This window comes from Centruroides vittatus, unplaced genomic scaffold (genome assembly GCF_030686945.1).
Source record: "Centruroides vittatus isolate TY-2023 unplaced genomic scaffold, ASM3068694v2 contig_484, whole genome shotgun sequence".
Classification (NCBI taxonomy): Eukaryota; Metazoa; Arthropoda; class Arachnida; order Scorpiones; family Buthidae; genus Centruroides; species Centruroides vittatus.
The window spans coordinates 2,005,102-2,033,069 of record NW_027122274.1 but is presented as its reverse complement, the minus strand read 5'-3'; the positions used below and the strand labels follow the sequence as shown (position 1 = coordinate 2,033,069).

General features: G+C 31.8%; 1 protein-coding gene across 1 annotated transcript; it reads left to right on the top strand.

Moving 5' to 3' along the window:
* Positions 1-1,920: 1,920 nt before the first annotated feature.
* Positions 1,921-27,968, top strand: LOC136977950 (uncharacterized). Its single transcript, XM_067273565.1, has 12 exons — positions 1,921-2,394; positions 2,908-2,975; positions 4,955-5,097; positions 5,166-5,343; positions 5,419-5,495; positions 5,557-5,707; positions 19,800-19,935; positions 20,494-20,561; positions 27,148-27,290; positions 27,359-27,536; positions 27,611-27,687; positions 27,750-27,968. Exons 1-12 carry the CDS (start codon positions 2,261-2,263, stop codon positions 27,903-27,905), a joined length of 1,509 nt encoding a protein of 502 aa, XP_067129666.1. The 5' UTR covers positions 1,921-2,260; the 3' UTR covers positions 27,906-27,968.

Here is a 27,968-nt window from a genome sequence, read left to right as displayed (position 1 = left end):
AAAATTTTGATGTAGAAATTGGATGTAGAAATTTGTAAAGATTTCTACATCCAATTTCTACACCAAATTTTTATAAATTTCTTACAGCTAATTTAATGAAAATAGGAAAATAACATTTTTATAAATTAAAATAAGACAAATTTTTGCCATAAAATGCGATAAAGGATATAAGAATTTTCCAAGCTAAATATGATTATGATTTATGTCTGTATGAGCATGCAATAAGATACCAAAGCCCGTTCTTCTCCAAATGAATATTTACTCTCTCCTCTCTCTCTCTCTCTCTCTCTATATATATATATATATATAAGATGTATAACCGACTGTATAAGATTTTAATTATATATATATATATATATATATAATTAAAATATTATTTTAAATAATTAAATCTCAATTAAAATCTTATCTTAATAAGGTTGTTCCACAATCTTATTAAAATATTGTATATATACAGTATTTTAATTTATATAAGTAATACATTTGGGTACTGACTTTCAAACTTGTCAGCGATTTTGCCAGGCTTATTACGGGACGGCCAGGTAGAGGAGCGTGGCCCGATATAACCAAGACAGATAACTCTCGATAACTTCCTGAAGCCGCCGAATTTGATCTCGGGTTCCCAGGTAGTAGACTCATATAGACCGATCACGTGGTGTTTGCTGAATTTTCTTTACGTTTGTAACGCCTAAACAGAGGCCAGTTTACTATAAAAAAATCCTCCGAATCCTTTTGGCAGATTGCACAACCAAACCAAAACATGTCGCCAAACAGCTTTGACCGGCTCAAATTAACATTAAAAAAATTTTATTCAAATATATTATAGTATTTGAATTTTATTACTTGTACCTCACATAAAATTTAAACTACTGAAATGAAATTAAATATATAAATTCAAAAGTAAATTTAATTTTTAATTTCATTAAAAAATACATACGACCATTTAATAAATATTAAATTTGTGATTAATTCAATTAAATGTAAATTAAATTAATGTGATTAATTCATTAATTACTTAGTTTAAAGTGATTTTAATAAGCTTTTTATTGAATAAAATAGGCCTATATTTAATTATAAATTATTAATTTATTTTTAATAAAATACATTTATTGTTAAAATTTAATGATATTTAAACTATCATAACAAAAGAAAAATGGAGAAAAAATCTTTACTGAAACTACTAATTGAAGTAACGAGTTAACTAGTGAACGGCATTTAAGGCACATTCATTTCATCAGAATAATGTTTACTTTTACGTCACTCTGATATTATGTTTTTTATTTTCTGTACTGGAAAAGTGTGAAATGACGCTACATGTATTGTACGTAACAACGTATTCTGACAAAACGAATGCACCTCTAGATTATTCAGCAAATTCATTTCTCGAATATTAAATTATTACTTTCCTACTCAAAATTTATATTAAGCTGTCGATTTGTAAAATTCAAAAAATTTTATAACGTTTTACCTTTTTAGAATTACTTTGATTTTGCATCTCAGAAAGCAATAAGTATAGGTAATACAATAATTAAATATAATAAGGACATAGCCCATTTCATTTGAAACTGATTATGTCATCCATTTTGATTGGTTTTGCTTCGTATATCCAGCATGACATATCGGTTTGATTATCTAGCTATTTTAAAGCCGCTTTACTATGCAACGAACCTATTGAGAAACTTGTCAGGATTAACAACAGTGATAAACTTTATCAATATCAAGTACGAATTAAAAAAATAACAGATATGAATAAGAATTTTTTGTTTTAACTTGTTTATAATATAACTTTATACATTATACATTAAACATTATATCAATATTTTATTAATTTTTAAATCATAATAGAAATAATTTTAAATATTTTATTTTTCTACTTATGATAATAACGACCATATGCGTCGCTAACAAACAAATTAATGTGAGCACGTGTTAAGGGACGTCATATCAGTTTGACTTTAAACTGAAAAATGATAAGAAGCGTCAGCGATTTTAAACTTTATATTAACAAAATAATGTCTAAATGATGTAAACGAGTGCTTGTAAAGTTGCTTTTTAAAAATGATGCTGGTGAGATTAAAATCAACAACGTAAAATAGAATCTGTGGGAGTGAGTGAGCTTCAGTCAATTGCCTTATGATTATTTTATCAAATATATTATCTTTATATGTAAAATCAAGAGAACCTTGATTTGATTTTTGTATTTATCTCGAGTTAGAGAGTCATTTTAAAATTGAAATCGTAAAAAATCAAATCGTTGTAAATGGAACCCTATATATTAAAGAAGCTCTATTTGTTACCTCTCGTTATGGGAGTTTGGATTTCTTGTGGTATGATTATTTGTTTCATAATGGCGCTTTCAGAAGGTCATGTGAGTGCTTATGTCCCCTTCATCAGGTATTTATTATTATTTTAATTTTCAATGAAATATTCTTAAAGATTGGAATTAAATTACTTTAAAAATTTCTCCAATTAATGACAATAAGTGAGGTATATAATAAATTACTATTAATCATAAAGAAATTTTTTATATAATTAAATTAAATTAACAAAATTTATTTATTTAAATTTTCAGACAATTTCGATTTAAATTTGCATATATTATATGTAAAATTAAGTTTTGTAAATGAAATTTAGTTAAACTTCTCAACAATGGTCACTGATGGGGACATACATATTGACCTTGTTTGCAGGTTATTCTGTATACGTGTCAAAAACAAATATTCCTAAAAATGGTTCGCCGTTTTGAGGTGGCCGTTATGAGAGGTTCGACTGAACTTGGATCATTTATTACATTTATAAAATCTTAATATAAATTACTTCGCGTAAAGATAGTTGTTTAAAAATTACATTATGCTTTTACAAAATGACGAATCAATCTCTCCTATTTTTTTTCTTTTTTTTTTTAAGTGAAACTGGAGGTAAATTACCAGAAAGCGGAATTTTCGGAATTTTTCTCGTTTTTACCGCAAGTTTCGGTAAGTTTTTAAAATATTTTCTATTTGATAAAGATAAATCAGTTTATACTAGAATTTTGATTTTTAAAAATCAAAAAAACATATTTCATGTATGGGCATAAAGGCCGTATATAAATTGCCTAGTCCGTAGTTGCTGAGTGGTTAATATAGTATAGATTTAACTTTGTCTACAAAATCATTATCATGGGTATTGTTAATTTGTAATGAATTTAAATGACATAAAGAACATGAATCTATCAGAGATCAGTTTTTTAAATTTATATGTTGTTTTAAATGAAAATACAAAGTGTATAGAATATTTGAATGTATAATGTTTAGTAATAAAATATTTGTTTTCAAATATTTTTTATACTAAGATTGTCGTGTAATCAACAAATTGTGATTACGAACCTGTGAAAATATTGTTACCACCAAACATAAATAAATTCACTTGTGATGAATAAATTGTTTATTTGCTCGATCTCCTGTGAGGTATAATTTTTTAAAAAGTCCTGAGGATGGCCTGTAGAACAGGTTTTCAATCTGTTCTACAGGCCATCCTCAGGATTTTTTAAAAATTGTGGAACATTGATAACTGTTCTTTTTTTGTATAGAACAGTTAAGAAACATTTAAAATGCAAAATTCTTTGGAATATTGGAGCTATTTGAATCCAAAGAATGAATTACAGTAATATATATACAATTTTAAAAAACAAAATAATAAAATAGGTAAAAAAAACATTTGGTTAAAGGTTGAAAACGTTCGTTACGATTAATAAATAATTCTCAGTGAGATAGTGTTTTTGCGTAGTTATACACATAAAAGCAATTATTCTCACATAAAATCATTGACAAAATTTTTTTTATTTAAACAAGTCATACGAAGTCTTTCAACATTATGGTTAGCAACTTGATCATAATCTGTCTAACACGGATCACTTTTCATATATTAATTAGTAGTAGACCGATATTAATTAGTAGTGGTTGACCATTCTATCTTTCAGGAGGAGGTCAACGACTATTTTTGCTCGAATTACTTCGACCCCCTTCCGCAACGGTCCCTTAAAGCTATCTGACCAACGGTATGATGGCATTGGAATTGGAAATTCCAAAATACGAGGCCTGCACAAAATATGATTTAAGTGGTTTTCGAGGGTGCCGTGTTTAAATATTTGGTCCATTTTTCGCAAAATTTGATTCGTTGTCAGCTGACTATTTGATATTCGGCTGTGAATGAAACAGTTACTTAGAGGTAACAAATACTACAATATAATATAATAGAAGATTTAGAAGTACTCAAAAATCTATTAATCTTAATGTTTGTTGATATTTTTTGCCCGCTCGACGCCGGAGTCATCTGCTAGTTATTACTATAAATATGAGTGTATCATAAAATATATCATATTGTGATGGATATATAGTAAGAATCTTAATAAATATTATCTTTTTTTTTTAATTTTAAGCGTTATAAAGTTATTTTCAAATGTTTAAATTAAAAATATATAAAAGAATTTGTGTGCATGTATCATCATCACCATAATCATGGTTAACCATTGTCAATCCACTGCTGGATGAAGATTTGCTCTAATTTTTTCCATTTTCCTTTGCTTAATGCTTTGGTTTTCCAATTTATGTCATCCACTTTCCTTACTTCGTCGCTCCGTCGTTCTTGGAAATAAAGTTTGCACTATATAATATAATGCTTAAATGGCCACAGATTAAGATACTTAAATATAGAATAATCTTAATAGAAAATTTATATCAATTATAAAAATGAAACGGTCGCAACCTGAGGGAGCTAAAGTATTATTTTGCTGCCTGAAAACCGACGCGGTTAAGGGATCATCCTACTGTTCGAGAGATCCGGAAGTCGAAAACCCCAGGAATTTTTGGAGAAAGGATCTGTCTCGTCTATATGGGGCCACATCTTACCATCCGGAAACCTTATTGTATGCGGTCTTGGATGAAACCACGATGTAATTTTGATTTATTCTCAACAGGAATGGCAGTTATGACGATTCGTTATTTAATCGTATCCGAGTTAAATGAAGGAGGTATCCGAAAAATAGATATTTTAAACAAAATATCTGTATTTGTCGGTTATTTATCTTTGTGCGGAATGATAATTGTGGGCTGTTATCCTGTAAGTAAAATAATATTACTATTTGTTCTTTAATAGAATTTTTTAATTAAAAGACAAATTATTTTCAGATGTATGGCATAATAAGTGCTCATTTAACAGGAGCACTCTTACTATTTTTTGGAGGTCTTCTCTATGGTATTCTGCAGACTATCCTCACATTTTGGATGTATCCTACTTACAATGGAATTTCGATCTTCCGCATCCGTTTGGTCATATGCACTTTATGTATTCTCTCGCTATTAACAGGTAAATTTAATTATTTAATTTATTTTTATAATAATATAACACACAACGACTGAAATTGACTTTAAAATTTTAAAGCGTTTATTGTAATTCCAATCGCCCGAAAATATTCGAATAAAATAATGCCAAGAGCTGATAAAGTGCCATCAGACAAGGTAAGAAATTTATTTTGTTATATAAATTTATCAATTAATAAATTTTATTTAATTATTCCAGGGCTTTACAGAGATATTAATTATTGCTGTATGCGAATGGATTCTGGCCATGTCTTTTATTTCCTTCTTCTTTACATTTGTTAGAGAATTTAGAAAAGTTACGCTTCATTTATCACTCGTCCCTTTAGTTCGCCATTTTGATGATGAAGTCAGTTAATTGAAAGAAAATTCAGATATTAAAGGCGAAAAGGTAGGATTCATTGATAAAGTGCTCAAATACAAATCAGAATTTCATTATAGAAATTTATAAAGAAACCGTTTTATTAAGAAAAAAATATTTTGTCAATGTTTTGATTCACATTTAACTGATGCCTTGATTCTTTGATTCACATTGATTCATATTTACATTAAAATATTTTGTTTCACATTATAATTTTTATACTTATAATACAGATGTGACATATTTACAATTTTTAACAAAAAAGTGTAAAGTTGAATAAATCTAAAGAATTTTCCTTTAATTTTTTTATCTTAAAAATATTGTTCTGTAGTTCTAAAAATTTGTTTTGGATAAAATATGTAATTTAATAAGAGAAATTATTTAAATGTAAAAATATGTATATTTATAATAAATATTTTTATAATTTATGCCGTATATATGAAATAAATGTTGTTTTTATTTTAGAAAATTTCAAAATTTAATAATTTCAATGTTTATAGCTTTATCATTCACATATAGCAAATTATAGTTTAAATTATTTGAATTAAATAATTTAATAATTTTAGATAGGTTGCTATAGTTCATAAGTTTATAACGTTTTAAGATTATTTTTTATCTTAAAGTTTCATTGTGCCAGAATTTTGCGTTCAAATAACTGACCGACACTCGCCTAAAGTTTCAGAAAAATCAATAAAGATTTTTAGGGTTTCTTTTTATTTAAAAATAAATTTAAAATATCATCATTTTGTGTATAAAGTCTATTTTTATTATTTCCATTTCCGCTTCTTTAGCAGTGAGGTATCTGTACATTCAATATGATTTCAGGATTTATTCCTTTTGAATTAAAAAATTAGAAATCAGCAAGGCAATTATTTTGTTTTGTTGATTACTATGGTGTCGATTTATATTTTAAGTCCTTGTTGCTTGCTGAACTGAATCTGGGTAGTTTTATTTTATACTGTGGAACATTTAACTAAAGAAGAGAAAGGAGAAAGAGCATGTCACATCTTGATAGCCGTATCTTTAGACATCATACTTACACACTTCGCCTTGTATTCTTATCTTACATTTTTCTTCGATTTCAATTTAAAAAATAATAATTTTTTAAACTGTGCGATTAAGCTAAATAATGCCAAAAGAAGCAGCATCGGTTTAATCTAAATTATGATCGCGGATAAACGAATTCCCAGATAAAGTGCTTACGGTAGATGGGAAAGACCGGATGACCGAGCTGTTAAGGTGACAGCCTACCGCTCTGGTGGACTCGGACGGGTCGAAACATCCCCAGGAATTTTTTGGGGGAGTGCTTCCCTCATCATTCGGCCACTCCACTGTGGGCCTGGCCGAACTCATAATGGTGGTCTTAATAAAAAAAGGGGCTTTCTTAATGCCACAGAACGGTAAGAGTTATAAAAGGAAAAAATTACATGGGAAAATTGTTTTCTGCCAGCCATGCCACAAAAAAGATAAAGTGAACTCAGCTATTCTTCAGCTAAAACAGTATGCTGCAACAAAAATTCACAAAGGAAATGTAAAACGCTATAAAAGATATACCACGTAAACAACTTCTAACCAACTTATGCAGCAAGACTGCACAAAATGAACAAAAGAAAAAAAAAATATTTAACTCGGATATCTATCTTGCGTTTTTAGTAGTCACTGGATAAAGTATATCCTGTTTCAATATCCCATGAACCTCTTTCTTCTTTTCATGGAAGTACTTTAAGTAATTTCTTTGTAATGCCTACTCCTCGGTACAGAACGGTGACACCACTTTAAAAGTAGTTCTTCTCATTTAATAGGCTATGATTCTTAATAATTCGAAAAAATATCAAAATATTGGCTAATAAAGTAATGTTAGACAACAGGACTGATCTGTATGGAGTCGTATATTTGGTCAACCGTCGACGAAATCACGAACAAAATGCGGACGTTACATGGCAAACTTGCTGTTGTCAAACTTGCCTGGTAAACTGTTGGGCAAATTTACCTCCTTTTACAGTGTAAACCACCTGCTCACCGCATGCGGTGAGCTTGAAGAAGACTATTACACGTTTTGTAAATGTTTCCTTGTGTAAGAAAAAATTATTAATTTCTTAAAATTATAGTCCTTCAGTGGCCGAATGGATAAAACTGCTGAACATTAGTTTTGGATCGTGGTTTCGCGTCTTGCCAACTCTTGTCAACGGGAGCTGGTCCTGTGACGTTTTCTGGGTTTTCTTTACATTAGTAAATCTAACTAGGATCCAGTTTTCACAGATCGCTCATGTGTCGCGTTGCCGTATACAAAATAAACCAAATCTTAAAATTATATTTTATTACACATTACAGAAATATGCTTATTTAAAAATAGCTATTTTTTTTTTTTTTTTTATAAGAATCTTATGGACAAATGGCACGAAGAAAGACAAACTATTAATTTGAATAACTAATGTCACTCCCTTACATGCCTTTATCATAAAAGGGACGGCATTAGTTATCCAGAATAGGTTGGAAATATTCTCAGGGTTCTTTATTCAAACATATTCTCTTGCACATGGCTTCTATCTAGTTTCAGAGGAGGTTAGAGCCGCATTTGGTGAGGTCGACACCCCGAGTGTAATCACGACTTATCTTTACTCCCTTATCCAATTATAACTCTTTGGAAACCTGGATAGAAGCAGCTGTTTTCTTTAGCAAAAAAGTTTTCAGCCGTGAAACAGGTTCGTATTAATCAGCCTGATAATTTTTAATTTTTCGGGGGTAAATTTAACAGTTTTCCAATTATTTTAGGTGATCGACACGTTTTCAAGTAAAGATGCATGCTGCATTGCAATAGCTCAAGAAATGTTTGAATGGACATCCGTTAAGAAAGACAGTTTTCATTTTTTATTGTACTTGTAAGACGATAATAAATTAAACCAAAGGAAACCCAGGGATTGAAACTTTCTGAACATCTACAAATTCTTTGTTGCTTTTACAATTTCGATTGAATTAGTGGAGGTAGGCAGACAAATGGTCAGAAAATTGAGTGCAGTCGATAAAAAAACTCCAGATCTAGAGATAATTAAGCAAGCAAATCAGAGTAATTGATGGTGAAATTATACACGATGAAATTCCAGGTAGCTTGAACCATCAGCAGTGACAAGTGCAAGTTCTGTCCACTGATCTCTTCCGATATTGAAAGATCCTTTTCTGTATAGTGTAAAAGTATCCTGACCGACTACAGAACATTTTTTAAAACACTTAACACCCAAAAGTGTTTTAAAAAAGGTTCTGTAGTCGGTCAGGATATAGATTACCATGCCAATTCTGCATACAAGTCGTCGTTTAATACATCTCAGTAATCGGAAAATATCAGATTGTCCTCTGTAAATTTAATGTGTTATTCTGTAAATTTATTGGTATAAAAAAGCGCATAAAAATAAAAAATAAGTGTTTATTTTCCGTATTTGTATGTTTATTTACATATTTTAACTATTTAACCATTTTAAATGCAATGCAGTAAACTCTAATCCGGCTTTTCAATTATTCGCTCTCCGACTATGATATAAATGGAGTTGCGTCACATAGATAGCCTTTCAGTGTTATGTCACTTATCGAAACTGAAACTTCCCAAAAATTCTGTTGCTACTGACTTATGAGTACAATGTCTGACGTGCCAGTATTTATGACATAAACATGAAAGAGAATAAACCTCGATAGTACGCCTGCCAAATGGGCAGTAAATTGGGAAAACGAAAAGTTATGCAAAAGGGTGAAACTTGATGCGGCCGTTTATAAATGGTTCACACAGCAACGCGGTAAAGGACTACCTGTCAGTAGCCCGATAATCAAATAAAAAACAGTGCATTTAACAAAGAACTTGGCGGCAGTAAACTGTTTACAGCAAGCGAGAGCTGGCTATCAAAAGTGAAAGGACATACTGTGCTGTAGCTGACAGTCTCAGGGGAAAGCGGGTCAACAAACAAAAAATATGCAGAAGAATTTAAAAACAAGCTGGGAAAACATGATAAAAGAAGAATGCTATGTACAATGCAAGTTACAATGCTGATGAGACTGGCCTATTTTTCAAAATGCTCCCTTCAAAAATCCTTTCTGCCAAAAACAAAAAGGAAGCTCGTGGGTATAAACAAGAGAAACGATGCGTCACACTGATGGTACATTGTAATGCCGATGGGAGCCATAAAGTTGCCCTCCTGATAATTGGAAAAGCCCCGTAGCCACGATGTTTTCAGCATAGCGAGATGAGTACACTTACGATAGACGGTTAATGTTACCCTAGGATCCAAAATGGCGGCCAGGGAAATTTTTCCCTACTTCGGAGACTGGGACGGGAAAAAATTTTCCCCTGCATTCAAGATGGCCGCGGTTCCGGCCGCCATCTTGAATTTCTCTGCAGACTCCGTGGATTTTTTAACCAAAATAAACAATAATAAACAACAAAAAGAGGAGTTTTTTACTCACTTTTCGATTGTTCGATATTCTGAGTATGATCTCCTGTTTGGGAGTCGATGAAATTTTACGAATGGTTGACTGTTCTATGTTCGACCGCTACTCCTTCTATGTCGTCAATGTGCATATATCCTTTCTATTCGTCCGTTATTATCGTACTGCCGGAATTCACGTATTTACAAACGATCCAATTCTGTTTTCTGATCTGTCGTTCACCTGACATATGAAGCATTTCTTATCTTCATCGCAATGAATGCAAACGGACTCGGTCGGCTGTATGCTTAATTTTACAGCAAAATTCGATGCGTTATCGATACGGGGAGGCAAACCTAGCTCCGAAAAGTCGTCTTCCATTAACTTGTAGAAATCACGGGAAGTGTATCTCGACCAAAATTCGTAATAATAAATATTCACCGATAGCAATTTGTGTGCAAATGAAATATCATTACGAAAAAAAAAACACAGCAATTAATCCAATACGCAATTCGTCGCAACACAGCAGTAAACGATTCCAACAGGAAACTAGTCGATTTGCATAAAATTGCCCAGAAATGACCAGAAATCACGTCGCAGATCGTGCATTTGCATATTCGTTCGTAACACCTTTACGAATTTCCCGCCGATTTTACTCTCGCACGACGTCACGAAAAGACTCCATCTACCGTCGCAAATTTACACAATACCGTCTCCGTTTCGAGGTTACAGAATACTCGGCAACGTCGAACGCAGGGTAGAAAACGAACGGGGAAAAAATACCCACGTCGTCGACGTCTCGACTCTAGGGAAAAATTTTTTCCCCGTCGCAGTCTCCGAAGTAGGGAAAAATTTCCCCGGCCGCCATTTTGGATCCTAAGGTAACATTAACCCGATAGGTTATGGTGCTCAAAAGCAACCGTAGATAAACTCAGAAATTTTCTCTCTGTGATTCCATGAAAAATTCGTACCAGCTGTGAAGGAAAAACTGAAGAAAAACCGTTAAAAGCCATCCTCCTAATCGATAACGCTTCCGATCATCCTTTTGACGTAGTCGTGATTTCAGATCAGGTGATATACAAGCTTTCTCCCACCAAATGTGACAGCTCTAATCAAACCCATGAATCAGGGAATTTTAAAATTAATTAAGCGTCACTATCGACATGTAATTCTTACCTCCCTATTGGATAAATGTGAAAACGATACTACCTAGGCTATGCTGAAGGCGTGGAAAGCGATCAACATGCATGTTTTCCAAACAGAAGCATGGGATATTGTGGAGGACTACAACAGTGAAGTGTTGGAAAAAGGCATGGCCTTCGATTGACACTGAGTTAGAATCTGCATTGAGTGATAGTCAATTCAGAATCATTTTCGGATGCTGTGTTCGTTGATACGTTCCACAAGCTTCCATGAGAAGTTAACGAAGAGGACATTCAACCAATTAGTAATGTCTTACTAATTAGTTGAATGAGGAATATGGGGTAGGCCAGGCTTTTAAAGATGACGAAATCATGACAAGTGTGCAGGATGAAAGTGAAGGGGAAGAACACCCCATACAGGCAGAGGGACGAACACTTCTCACTCTGCCGGCGTCGAAGCTGCCGACATTTTCTTGCAGTACATAATGCAACAACCAGATACATGCAGTAGCGATGTAAAGCTCTACAAAGCGTGTCATCGACGAGCGTTTTTATTAATTAAAGAAAATAAAAATCTGTGACATTTTTCGAAGTGAGGATTGCAACATGTCAATCGTGTTTATTACATTTTAAATTTCTTTTTACTGTATATAGATACTTGTTTCTTATTTATTTCTTAAATACATGTGTACTACAGACAGTAAACATGTAACATTTAATTTAATAAAGAATTAACTGACGTTTTTTATTTCTCGGTAATCCGACAATCCTCAGTGCAAGGAATGGCCGGATTAGCAAAAGTCGACTGTGTTTGAATGGTTTTTAACATATAAATTTATTTCCTATTGGTCACAGAAAACCTTATCTTAATACCAAGTACAGTAATGAAATTTATTGATTTAAAGCGAGACACCAGCTCGTTTAAACTACCTTGTCATCACTAAAATGCCAGGCCTAACCTCAACGGGATCGCGAGTATGGATGAGATGTAGAGGAGGAGACTCGTACTCATCATTGTTAGCAACAAATTTTGGCTCTGGGAGTTTGTTTATTACTTTCAAATGAAATATAATGTATTTTAAATAGGGAACGGTCCAGAGGAAAATTCTAGATTTTCTGGTGGATCAGTCCACTATTGTTCTTACTACTAAGGAAAAATGACCGAGGTGGTTCAGCCTATCGCTCTGGGGACCCGAACAGTTTTTCTTGGGCGAAATGTCCTGGATAAGTGGCTAACCACCCGGCTGTCACCATTGTGGGCTGGATAGGAAGAATCCATAATGGATAGGAAGAAAATCCCTCTCAGTATTTGTAGGACAGAAAAAGTTAAAAAATAAAAAATGAAAATCAAACCGAAATAAATTATGAGAGGTCCAAATCGCGTTCGAACTCTTACCTGTGTAGGTATGATAACATCCTATCTTTCGGACATGCTACTAACAATTGGAATAATGTTTTCAATTAATGTAAAGAAATTAATTAAATAAAATGAAAATTACAAAGAGTTCTATCAAGAGTCACGATAGTAACTCCTCGCCAAGTAAAAACGTCACTGACTGTCTATAGAGAGGTTTCAAGGTCGCATGTCACACAATAAAAAGCACGTTTTCTCCGCTCCTTCACTATGTTTGTGATCTTCCGCTTGCTTAGCTTGCACGTGGTTTATTGTTTGACAGGTTAGCAGTGCTTTTTTTCAGTTTAAACTTAATAGAACTGCAGTATTAATAATAGTAATAGAACTTTGTCCAGAATATAAAATCCTGGACAAAGTCAAAAAAGATGGTTTTCTGCCGGGTTATTCTTGCAGTCTGACAGGACAAGATACAGCTTTATATGAAGAGAAAGTTTCATTATGTCAAGGTGTCGATCCATACGAAGCCAGCATCTTCGTTGTAGATCAAGAGTTGTGGGCTAAAGTTGAATTTGGCGACGACATAAACTATTTGGTTTTGACGACAAATTACAACTCTTTCACAAATGAAAGCTTACAAATCTTTAGAGGCCCATAGCTATCTTACAAGTGACTGCGTTTCTCCTGATTACGTGCTCTTTTACAATGTTCTTGATAGGCGGTTGGGTTGTGGCCACTCATACCTCATGTTTAACGTTGGCACCCAGTCTGGTGACTCATAAAATGAGAAATGTTTTCCTTTGGGGTAAAATGCTTTTTTCAATAATAAATTATTAAAAATAACTTATCATTATGGTAGGTTATATATAAATAATAAATAAGAATCTGTCAGGAACAACTTGAAGGTTACTATATAATGATTATTTGTTACTAATGTAAAAAAATCATTGTAAAAAGTAACATCTTAAAGAAATGTTAATGTTGCTCACCAAAATAACCTAACTTAGCTATTTGTAAATGAACAATGGAAATTATTGGTTTATATCTTTAAAAATATACACACTTTTATTTATGCAAATTAGATTGGAAGGACAATTGGTTTAAAATTCATTTCTAATTCTTTATCTGCTAAGCGATTAGCTTTGCTTAACACTTTAATATTAACTCTACTGTATATTTATTATAAGCAGAGACTAAGAAAACAAACTGAAAAGTGAAAAACAAAGTTAGAACACGATTATTATCTATTCAAACATTTATCTAATCATTTATTGAAAACTAGTTATCAAATGTTAATGCTTACCTGAAATGAAATGTTTCTGACAAACATTTGTATTGATATTCACTTTATTCGTATTGAAATTTTTCTGGTTAATTCTCGAGAGCCATGAAAATTGCCTTCGTCGTGAAAACGCCTCAGTTTGGGGTCCTTGATGATAAATAATGCAGGGAATTTTAAACAATGACGTTTCTTTGTTTTTGAGTGAATTATTATTCAATTCACTATAGTGATATTCGCGACGAATAAACAACACAAGAACTCCAGCTAAAGCACGCATAAACACAAATAAAACGTAAACAAACCACAAACGTGGCACCAGACAATTGCGCATGCTCATGACGCCATTCGTGATGTCGACTTGAAACCTCTCTCTATATACAAGAATCAGAGTTGCCGATTTTCGGGGATCGATTTCTCCGCTCCCCAAACGCCTGAAGTAATACCGAATAGCTCGTTCGAAACAGAATTGTTTTCTTAGATAGTGTGCAAAATTTCAAGATTTTATAATTAACGAGTGGCGGAGCTACAATGGAGCAAAGCGGTTTAAGTGAACCAGGGCTGGAGTCAATGGACCCAAATATGTCAAGCAAAAAAAAGACTTTTTTAAAAACTTTTTCCGCCCTGTAAACCCAAAAGGGTATTTTTTAGTAAGCCCGTTATGGATTCGAACATAACACAATGGGGAGGCCGACATATCCAATAAGGGACGGATCCGACATATATGGACAAACCACTCTCTCGAAAAATTTCAGGGTTTCTCGATTGCTCGGAGTCGAACCTGGGTCTCCAGAGCTGTAGGCTTTTTTTTTGGGATCTGAATATCTTGTTTTGTGGCGCTATGGATTAGAATGCTAAGAGACCCGCACTATAAGCCAGTTTCAAACCATGGCTCGAAATAAAATGATTTCCCTCTCTAAATAATTCTCTCAATAAAATTCTCTTAATAAAATCTCAGTAATATGATCTAGTATAGTCTAATGTAAGATATTCAGGTAAACAAGTTTGTATCAATATTTCAAACAAAAAATATATAAGAATTTATATATTTTTTGTCTGAAATATTGATACAAACTTGTACAAAAATATATAAGAATTTATATATTTTTTGTCTGAAATATTGATACAAACTTGTTTACCTGAATATCTTACATTAGACTATACTAGATCATATTACTGAGATTTTAAAAAATAGGAAAACTTCACAAGCAAAACGATAAGAAATTTTAAGCAAAGAAACATTCATGAAACTTTTTATTATATAGATTTAAAATAAGTTAAAGGTAAGTATAAGGTAAGTTTGTATTGTTAGATTGTATCTACTTGATTGGTGATACGTTCTAATAATTAAGAAATATTCATCGTTTTATACAGATTAACATACACACAAGCATTCTATTAATCTGGATTGTTTTAGTGATCTATTCAAGATAATCAAGAATCAACTATGCTGTTTTGTTCAAAGCTGGCATTTGACTGATTAATGACTTCGTGTGGCCATTTACTATTGTTAACTTACCTCAAATGCATTGGCTTCGGTCCAACTAGAAGTTTTTATTATACTAATAGTAAAAATAGCTTAAAAATTAGTGAAGATCTAAGAATATTAGTAATTTTCGTTGTTGAAATAATTATAATTTTGTTATTCCTTTTGAATAAAATCCTCATCAGTGGCAGAATAGATCGAACACTGAACAGCGAGTTCGCTCCAATTACTAGTGACTAGACCAACATGGTCATCTGTATTAAAACCGCTTAATTTGGCACTGCGACTATTGAGAAACTTATCAAGATTAACAAGAATGTGATAAACTTTATTATCAATAAATTCTGTATTATATTAGATAATAATAAAGTAAGTATATATACATAAATTTTGCAATACTTTCTCTGGATCTAATCACACAAAGAGGACGATTTACTGTATTAGAAGTATTTTATTGTCCACATTTCGGCCAAAAATGCATTTTGGGTAGTGATCAGTTTGACCTAGTTTAACACGAGATAAACATACACATGATAAATTTACATAAATTTCAATACACTGGCCTAATATATAACAAAAATATAAAATTCACGTAAAACTTATGCAGACACAAAAAAGATTTAGAAATCATTTAAAATAATACCATGATGTTTTACAAATAAAGGCATTTATTCATAGGCAATTACACTTCCCTAACCTTACGCTTAATAGTATGGTTAAAGTTTTTTTTTTTTTTTTTTTGTAACTTTTTCCGCCCAGTGGGCACTAAGAGGGCCTCTTATAGCAAGCCCATTATGGGTTCGGCCAGGCCCACAATGAGGCGGCCGGATGGTGAGGGACGAGGCCCGACATATCCGGACGGACCACCCCCCGAAAAATACCTGGGGATTTCTCGACCCGTCCGGATTCGATCCCGGGTCCCCCAGGGCGGCAGGCTGCTAACATTGACCGCTCGGCCATCCGGCCGCTGTATGGTTAAAGTTAGGTTGGATGGTTTTATTTTAATAGGTATATTTTTTTTATCTTCAATTTTATTTTTGCTAGTTTTATCAATTTATTTTTATAAGTTATTTTTCATTTTGGGGTGTACTATAGATTACTCCCTATGGAATTTCAGGACTTTGATTATATATTTGAACTCAGGGGACCGAGACGAGTTCAACGGTACCCTATTTTTGGACCGGAGATGAAAAATAAAAAAACTTATCACACTTTTTAAGTTACCATACTTTTTTAATGCTCTCATGCAGATGGCACCGTAGTTGTTAGTATTGCCATCTTGCGGTAAAGTCTGAAAACCGTGACGTCGGACTACGGTCATCTCCCGGAGCGTTAAACACGCGATACGAGAGCGGAGAGAGCGACGCGACTTCCGATCATCGCGCGATCGCCATTTCGGTTAATGTTGCTTAGGGCAGCGAACATGGCGGCCCGACTGACCTCTCGTATGGGCGCCACCACACGCCGCCATGTGCTAAACTAGTGATCGATTCACGGTAGTTCTTGAACAAAGTAAAAAAAGGGGGGAAACGTCTATAAGGCAATTTTAACGGCAAGCCCGGACGCGACTCCCGATCGCGATAGCGAGGCCGACTTAGCGACTCCCTATCATCGCGCGATCGCTGGAAAAAAGTATGATAACTTTTTTATTTTTCGTCTCCGGTCCAAAAGTAAAGTATCGTTGAACTCGTCTTGGTCCCCTGAGTTCAGATGTATACCCAAACACACAAATTCCATAGGGAGTAATCTATAGTATACCCTAATTTTGACTTAATTTTTTTAAATTTCTTATTTAAAGTTTACAATACCCGAGAAACATAAACGTGTGCTTGTAAACGTCGCAATACTTTAGTGTTGTTGGAATAATTCAATTTTCGAACTGGTATATTTATAATTTAACACATTTGGTTTAATTTATTTTATTTTATTTATATTATAAATATATTTAATTTATTTTAGTCCCCTTCTTTTATGGCATTTGAGTTCAATGATCAAGTTTATATTTGTTCTAAGAGTTAATATTTTATTTATTATAAATTTGTTTGAAATGTTAATTATTTTTACGTTTTGAATTTTAGATCTGTTTATTTGTAAAACATTATAGTATTATTCTAAATGATTTCTAAATCCTTTTTGTGTCTGCATAAGTTGTACATGAATTTTATATGTTCGTTATATGTTATGTATTGAAATTATGTAAATTAATCATGTATACGTACCTTGTGTAAAACTAGGTCAAACTGATGAGGACCATCGCCCGAAATGTGAACAATAAAATACTTCTAATACAGTAAATCGTCCTCCTTGTGTGATTAGTAGAGCCGTAAGTTTTAGTCAGTTTTTGGGCCTAAAATCGCCAATTTTTTGCCTTAAATTCGCCAAAAAAAATCGCCAATTATTTATTTCAAAAACGAGTTAAAACGAATTACACTTAGATATTTCAAATAATCCTCGCTTAAACAATGACGTCGATCGCCCAATATCGATGAATGTAATGAGAACGAACGTTCAACGTCGACATAGTACTTTTCAGCGTTTAACCAAGACTCCTAGCGAGTGACAATTCGTTCTGGAGGAATATTACTAATTCCAGTTGCATTCTTAAAATCATTTTGTCTTTCTCTTGTCTTCACAAAAAACTTCTTCATTTCTGTTATAAGCGAATTTGTTAATTTGTACTCATTCTGAATCCTGAATGCAACGTTATGTAAGGCGTGAGCGATATACGTGACGTGATGTACAGTACATTTGGTAAAATCAATGCATGTTTCTTAATCTCACTTACTGGTTTCATCGTGTATTTTGCTCGATCTGTCACTATTAACTTCAGTTTTGAATATTTTAAATAATTTGGCCACAATTTTCTAGACACGTTGAGTATACATTCTTGTATTATAATGTTGTCAATTGTTGAGTGAAATGTCACATCATTGATTTTGCTTTCTCGACATTCAATTTTCCTAAAAGCACGTTGACCACTTTACGTTGCACTTTGTCACTAGTTTCGTCAACAATGAAATAGACATCATGTCCATTAATTTTTTCTGTTACTGAGTTGAAGATGTGCCCACAGTGCTAAAAAAAAATAAATAAATAACGCAATGACACTTCAAATAAAATCATATTTCAGCTAAATTATGAGCACAATCGCAAACAGCAAACAGCAGCATCAATTTCAATAAAATAAACGTTACATTAAAAAAACTAATTACAATAAAAAAATACCTGGAACACTTTTGATCGGCTTCTTCATATATTTCTCGTGAAACAATCTCAGTTTTTCGTTATTTAATTTTTCAAGCGGAATATCTGCACTGGTGAATGATTCAACCATTTTTTTTTTAAATTAAAATCGCTTCCATTTTCAAACAACAGTGTTTGTGACTGTAGCGTGTTATGTTTCTTGTGTTTTGCACTGTTGAGATGTTCCGAAAGTCGTTTCTTAATTGTATCACGTTCGTAGTTGACGTGTGTAGAGCACTTAACATGGAGAAATGTTTTTTTTTTTTTTTTTATTTTTTGTACGGCAAAATATATTGCCACCTAATTTCTTAATTACAGAATCAATTTTAAATTCAATTGACTGTTTTCTAGACATGGGAAACTGACGATTTCGCCACTTAACGCCAAATTCGCCAGTTAGGGTGAAAATCGCCGATTTTCGCCAAAAAAAACTTAGTCATATTGAAACCAGATTTTTAAATTACTGTAGTACTAATTGAAAGATGCTCATTCCAGGCGAATATAGCCGAGAAATTCGCCAAAAGCGAAAATTTTCGGCTCTAGTGATTAGATCCCGAGAAAGTATTGCAAAATTTATGCGTATTATTTATTATTCATAAATTTTGCAATACTTTACAATATATTACCTTATTATTATGTGATAAACTTTATCAATGTGAACTAGGAATTAACGAATAGTAGATATGAATAAGAATTTTTTATCCTTTAATTTTTTTAAATATAATTTTATAAATTCTTTACTTAAATATTTTACATATATAACAAAAACAATTTTAAACATCTTATTGTTCTACTTGCGATAATAACGCCTACACCCGACGCTAACAAATAAATTAATGTGAGTACGTGTTAAGGGACGTCATATCAGTTTGACTTTAAACTGAAAAATGATAAGAAGCTTCAGTGATTTTAAGCTTTATGTTAAAAAGTAATGTCTAAATGATGTAAACGAGTGCTTGTAAAGTTGTTTTTTAAAAATGACGCTAATGAGATTAAAATCAACAACGTAAAATAGAATCTGTAGGAGTGAGTGAGCTTCAGTCATTGCCTTATGATCACTTTATCAAATATATTATCTTTATATGTAAAATCAAGAGAACCTTGATTTGATTTTTGTATTTATCTCGAGTTAGAGAGTCATTTTAAAATTGAAATCGTAAGAAATCAAATCGCTGTAAATGGAACCCTATATATTAAAGAAGCTCTATTTGTTACCTCTCGTTATGGGAGTTTGGATGTTCTGTGGTATGATTATTTGTTTCATAATGGCGCTTTTAGAAGGTCATGTGAGTGCTTATGTCCCCTTCATCAGGTATTTATTATTATTATTATTATTTTAATATTTCATAAAATATTCTTAAAGATAGAAATAAACTTTTGTGTTTTTGTGAGTTAAATTATTAAAAAAATTTCTCCAATTAATGGCAATAAGTGAAGTTCATAATAAATTACTACTAATCATAAAGAAATTTTTATATAATTAAATTAACAGAAGTTATTTTTTAAACTTTAAGAAATTCATTAATTAATATTTGTTTCCTTATCTCGGAAATTCAGAAAAATTTGGATTTAAATTTGTGCATATTGTATTTAGACTTTACTTATTGTAAATGAAACACAAATCTCTGAACAACTGTCACCGACAAAAATATAAAATGTACCACCATTTAGGGGTGGCCTTTTGTTAGAAGGTAGCCGTTATTAGGGATTCAATTGTGTTTGGATCATTTATTAAATTTATAAAACCTTAATGTAAATTATTTCGCGTAAAGATAATTGTTTAAAAATATGTTTACTTTTTAAATTGATTCATTTTCTATTTTAAAATATATATATATATATATATATAGGCCTATATATTTTTTTTAAGTGAAACTGGAGGGAAATTACCAGAAAGCGGAATTTTCGGAATTTTTCTAGTTTTCACTGCATACATGGGTAAGTTTTCTTATAATTATTTTCCTATTTGATAAAAAAATCCAACAACGAATTGCACAACCCTGTGAAATTATTAAGACAAATTACAAAATTTCAATTGTCTGTGGCGCCATCTGTTAAGAGATTTTCTTTAAAATAACGTTTACATTTTTAATTATTATAAAATGGCCAAAGCTTAATTTTGAGGGTAGAGACGATGCTTATATAAAAGATATGCAAAGGCTAATAACGAGTGAATCACTTTCGAGATCTATGGCACGTTATCCTGGGGGCAAAATGGACAATTACCTGCTGTCCCCACCAGCAGGGGTCCTAAACCAATGTTTTATAAAAAAAATATTTCCTCCAAAAATGTCTCCCGGTGAAAAATATCGAAAGTTAATACTGTACATGGGGATTTTCTAATTCAAATTCGTTTATGCCCCATGAAGTTATAACGTGCCACTGCTCGGTATATGACACAAGACCCTCCTGTTTCCCACCTTCTCTACCTTTAACCACCAAAATCTAATAGCATCAACGCCCCTTAAACACAAGCTACCATGCCAAATTTCATTTCTTAATCACTACCCCACACTGATATATTAAACGAAATAGAGGCCAACACAAACACACATCCACGAATTTTTCCATGTTTTTGACTTTTTGGGTTCAGGAGGTCTCAAAACTTGGAAATTTGAAAAAACTTGGATTTTCAAATTTGACATAATCCCGTGTTATATACATGACAAGCCGAGAAAGAAAAAATATATTAGTTTATACAAAGAAGTTTTTAAATTTTCAAAGCAGTTTATATGCAAAGTTTATGGGACTTATGGAGTGTAAAGAAATTGCTTATGTCCTCTAGCTCATTCACCAGTTGCCGAGTGGATAAAATTACTATTGAACATTGGTGGTTGGTCTCATTAAGATCGGTTTCCCACAGAAAGTCCTTGCTGGGCCCTGTTGAATAAAAATTAGGCGTTACAAGCTATTAACTATAATCTACAAAATTTGTAATACTTATTGCTTGTAGCAAGTACTGTACTTGTAGCATTTGTAACTTGTAGCTTCAGCTTGTAACAACTACAAGAGTTTTATGTGAGGAGGTACTTCTTGGGCAAATTGCCCATGTGTTGCGTTGCCTTTTTCCATCAATCCAATCCAACTTAGCTAGTCTGTTTAAGAAATTCTTCGAAAATTTTTAAAAATAAAATAAACTTAAATGGATACAAATATAGTACTTTAAATCCATTTTAATTAATATAAAATTAATATATTATAGACTTAATATTGACTACAATAGGCTTATAATTATTATAGTATTATTACTATGTAGGCCCTAATAAATTTAAACAACATAAAGGACACGAAATCTGTTTTTTGAATTTATATATGATTATTTATTTATTTTAATTGAAAATCGAAAGTTTATATAGAATATTTGACCAAGTTATTTAAATATTCGATATTAAGATTGCTGTAGTCAAGAAATTTTTATCTTGCACCTGTTAAGTCTAATGATAATTAAATGTATTTGTGATGAATAACTTGTTTATTAATTTCTGTTTGAACGTTGTAATATAACAAGACTGGGGTGGAGAACTTGTGTCCTCTAAAGTGGGAGTTCAAGGTAAATCAGGCATGTAACGTATCATGTGATTTCAGTACATCACTTGTATTTTTCAATCATCCTTTCAGTTTATCAATCGATCATCTTTTCAGTTAGCTTCTTTACATTTATTCTAGTTACAGCATATTCGTTTCACTTATTAAAAAATATCGTTATTCAAATTATAAAACTTCGGTACGCATAAACATTTTAAAAGACAAATATGCTTACCATATGGACGCAAACTCGAAAAGGTTTACCATCCTTAAGTTTATTATCACTAATGACAATTAAGGAAGGCGTTTTAAAATTTATTCAGTTGTCAACTATAAAACAATAGTCGGCCTAAAGCAATAGTACAAAAGACAAATCAAATTGTGATGGATGTTACACTTGGTAATATATTCAATATAGTTCAAAATTCATTTTTATACGGATTTTTTATGTTAGTTTTTTAAATAAAATTTCCCATACTATTACATGAAATAATAGACATTTAATGTAGAATTTTCGGATGAATCTTTTCATTTCTTTGTAAACTTGGCCAATCTATCATGTGTGATGTACTTTTATGTACCAAATGACCGATGATCTTTCGCATAATTTTATTGCCATTATTCCCACGTAAAAAAGGCTAAGTGGATTAAATCACATAAGACTCAAGACTGGTAGTTAGAAGGAAGAAAAAATGAAAAAACCAAGTGTATTTTCTTTTCTAAACATCTATTAATTGTTAACTTTAATATATTTTCTGAAAATGAAAATGCTTTCAAACGAAGTTTTGAACTTTAATTATAATTTAGAAAATTAACATTTTCCATTTATTTATTTATTTTTTTAAATCCAGCAACGAGTTGCATAACTTTCTTGGCAACATTTAAAATTGCGTGTGGCGCCATCTGTTATGATATTATTATTATTATTATTATAAAATGATATAAAGCTTAATTTTGAGGGTAAAGATGAGTGTTTTTTTATATAAAAAAACTGTAAATGCCAATAACGAGTAAAATCTTCATTAAGTCCGATCCCATTCGAGATACGACACACGACTGACTTCTGACGACTGACGACACGACTCTTTATCTTCCCACCCCGTCGACTTTTAACTACCAAAATTTAATAGCATCAATTTCTCTAATACACAAATCTCCTTGCAATATTTCAGAAATTTTCGACAAAAAAGCACAGGAGGTATTAAGCTTCAAAGGGGATGAACAAAATCGTGCCCCCCACACACATCCATACATACAGAAAAATCCTCCAAATCGTGTTTCATTTCTCGCCGTTTCAAGGACCCTGAGTCCAAACCTATAAAAATCTTGGGGATCGTTTTTTGACCGATTGCCACACTTTTCCTCTGTTATATGTAGCAGAGCCAGAAAAGTAAAAGTAATGAGTATTTAGTGGATGGTCTCGACTGGCTCGCTTCGTGGCGTTTTGTAGTGGCACTTTGGAAAAGGATTATATTCTTTGTTAACACGTGGAATTGATGCTATTATCAAGTGTTGTCAATGAAGAAAGATAACTTATTTGATCCTAGTGTTAAAGTTAAATTAGATTACATTTTTCTTTCTTTTTTTTCGAACGAAGTGACGATCTTTACGGAATTTTCTAGTATTGAAAGTCAAGTTTCCGCGACTCTACTGTAATAGTAAAATAATTTTTTCTTTAAATTTCGTTCATTTTATTGTAATATTTTAATATAAACTTCTATTAATATGAATTTAGTAAAATATTTTATTTATAAATATTATACAATCATTTGTTTTCTAGGTTAAATTTTATAGACTGAAAAAGTAGGTAAAATGGCAATAGGTCAATGCAATGGCATTTGACCTACTGTCAAATGTCTTGACACCCACCATACTATTATTTAACAATGATCTAATTTATTCTAAAGTTAAGAAATTTTAGAAAAAAGTAATCTATAAAATAATTTTTACTGTATTTAGTTTTTGTACATTGTAGTGATTCAACAAACTTGAATTTATTTATATCTGTCACCATTTTTCTTTTGATTTTACGGAGGACTAAAACTTGTTTTTATACTTGAAAATCATGATTTCATTCTTGGTTATTAATTAAAACATCTATATATATTAACACCATGTATCAATATAAAAAGAAAGAAATTTAAATATGTAGTGCCAGGAACATTATGACCTTTTAAGATTCCAGACATTGTCGATATATTATTAAGGATATTTGTTATTTAATGTAAAAAAAAAAAAACACTATTTAATTAACCAAACATTATGATAAATTACTTAACTTCAATAACATAAAAATTAAAATTATTACAAACAAATTGAAAAGTTTTAACCTCTTTTCGCCCTTTTTGTAGTCGACGCCCTTACGTGTGTGCCATTCGTGTCTTGCCTTAAAATCAGTCTTGGTATATTATAGTCAATTCCTGTTTAATGGCTGTTCGTAAAACCACCGTCATTTTTAAAAATATTAAATTTAAAAATTTTATATTGAAGACCGACTGCTTGTTTGAGAGCAAGATCGATCTACATAAAATATATGACAATCTCAGGATGGTTTGCGTTGTGAATTTTTTTATTTTTAATAACTCTATTCGTATAGTATATAGGGCCGGTTTTGGACTTTTAGCCGCCTACGTGCTACAGATATTTTCCGCCTTATCAATGCTTATCGCGTAACCTAACGCAATCCATGAAATCCTACTAAAGACTTATTCTGAGTTGTATTGTTACGCTAACGAATACAATAAAAACCATATTCTATCGGAACCACGTGATTGGCGTTTAATCAACTGTGAAAATGCTATTCTGAGCCGTTAAGTATGTTTCATTTTCGTTTCCGGTAGACAGGGCACCAGTTGTGTGTGGCGTCATCTATTATGAGCTCTTATTTAAAAACTTTTTATATTATTATTATTATTATTATAAAATGACAAATAGCTTAATTTTGAGGGTAAAGATGAATTTTTAATAAAAAATTATAAATGCTAATAACGAGTAAAATCTTCATCAAGTCCGATCTCAATCGAGATATGAAACATGTAACCCCTCCATTTCTCCATCCCCTTGACCTTTAACCATCGAAATTTAATAGCACCAATCCCCTAAAACAGTGTATTTTAATTTTGGGGTGCGCAGATTTTACCAAATTATCATTTTTTAATACAAACAAACAAAAAAAGGTCAAATCGATGTCTAAAAAATAAATCAGCAAAACGGTTATGCCTAATTCACAACTCTCTCCGAACGAATGCTAAAAATCTATCCATACTCTTGCCGAAACATCTCGACAAGAGTCGAGTCCCAGCGAACAATGTACTTTATTTAATAAGACATATTGTTTTGTAGGCCATTAAATAAATTATAAGGACAGTATTTATGAAATTAGACTATTACGAAAATTGAGAGGCGCAACAATATTTTTTCTGAAAAAGAGGGGGCGGAGGTACGGAAAGTTTGGAAACCACTGCCCTCAAACATAAAACTCCCTGCAAAATTTCACAAATTTTCGACAAAACGCACTTATTATTACCCTTAAATTATTAAGCTTTAAAGTGAGTGAACAAAATCGTGTCTCGCACTCCCACATACACAAACATTCACACATACCAAAAGAAATCCCAACTTTTTTGCCTTTCTAACGTTTCAATATGCCTGGAGTCAAAAAAATATAAAAGTCTTGGAAGATCATATTTTTCACCGATCGCTGTACTTTCCCTGTTAATATGATCAATCAATAAATTTCGTATATATAACAGCCGGGAAAGTAATAATCCCGTTTTGTCTTTGTCTGAAATTCGCCCAGGTCGTAGTTCAGTAGAATTTTCGGTAATTATCCACGTAATCCTCCTGCACACTTCTGCACTTTTATCAGAGATTTTATTAAAAATTATTCCATGTCTCCTCTTAAATCTAACTAATCATTCACTGCTTGCTTTGAATCCGATATGTCACAAGTATTGTCCAAATTGTTCAGTTTTTTCTCTAAGAAGTTTTCCATCGTCAGGAGTATTTCTGCAATTTTCAGCTTCTGGATACCCACGTTTATGCTTGCTTTTCTGTTCTATCTGTTTCTGTTCGTTATTGAAGCTTTCCAAAATCCTCTTTCTGTTTTCTGGATATGTAGAGAGAGAGAGAGAGAGAGAGAGAGAGAGTACTCGATAAAACGCAAATTCTTCCTCAATTTCAGATCTTTTGTTTTTTTTACTTTCACTGTCTTACGTTTTCTGCTATGGACAACACCTGAAGTTCGCTCTTGTTCGCCATTTCTATCTGTTTTTGAATAAAAATGGTTGATACACTGATTAACTGGTCGAAAATGTCAACATGTTAATTCAAACTGTATAATGAAATTTATACAGTATGAATGCTTTGTTTCAAATAGGATGAAATAGACACTCATAAATTTGATGGGTCAATAATTCAATAAGTTGTCAAATCACAGATGTGTTCGTTACATTTTTTAAAAAAAATTTAAAGAAACGATTTTAAAACGCTAAATTTAATCGATTAAAGTATAACGATCGTTAATTTTGGCGCGAAACGTCGTTAAAATTTTAAATTTTACACATTATAATCAGAAAGGGGACAGACGATATTATAACGAAGATTCGTGTTCACTGTTGTGTATAACTACGTTTCTGATTATAAGGTGAAAAATTATAGAGAAAGCACACAAAATTGGAGATAAAATAGTCTCCGGATCTTAAATTTCGAGTTAACAAAATGGGAGCGAATTGTTTATTGAAGCTTTCCTGAAGTGTGATTGTTAATTAATTATTGATTAGAAATAAAGTATCGATTGCCTTAATGAACATATTTCTCTAAGCAAAAGTATACTATTTTTCGTTACTAACTTCTGGAACCTAACCCCTTGTTTTGCATTAGTCTTTTGTTTCGTATAGCACGGATTCGCATAACACGGCACTTTTTCGGAACGTAACTACCGTGTTAAACGAGGAATACCTGTATATCACTTTCAGTAATTTTGATTTATTCTCAACAGGAATGGCAGTTATGACGACTCGTTATTTAATCGTATCCGAGTTAAATGAAGGAGGTATGCGAAAAATAGATATTTTAAACAAAATATCTGTATTTGTCGGTTATTTATCTTTGTGCGGAATGATAATTGTGGGCTGTTATCCTGTAAGTAAAATAATATTACTTTTTGTTCTTTAATAGAATTTTTTAATTAGAAGACGAATTATTTTCAGATGTATGGCCTAATAAGTGCTCATTTAACAGGAGCACTGTTACTATTTTTTGGATGCCTTTTCTATGGTATTCTGCAGACTATCCTCACATTTTGGATGTATCCTACTTATAATGGAATTTCGATCTTCCGCATCCGTTTGGCCATATCCACTTTTTGTATTTTATTTCTTATAACAAGTAAATTTAATTATTGATTTTATTTTTATAATAATTTATTCAAAACGACTGAAATTGATTTTAAAATTTTTAAGTGACTATTGTATTTCCACTTGGCCAAAGATTTTGGAATCAAAGTAAACCAAAAGCTGATAAAGTGCCATCAGACAAGGTAAGAAAATTTATTTTGTTATATAAATTTATCAATTAATAAATTCTATTTAATTATTCCAGGGCTTTACAGAGATATTAACTAGTGCTGTATGTGAATGGTTTCTGGCCATGTCTTTTATTTTCTTTTTCTTTACTTTTGTTAGAGAATTTCGAAAGGTTACGCTTCGTTTATCACTCGTCCCTTTAGTTCGCCATTTTGATGATGAAGTCAGTTAATTGAAAGAAAATTCAAATATTATAAACAAAAATTAAAATTCAAAATTTCATTATACAAATTTA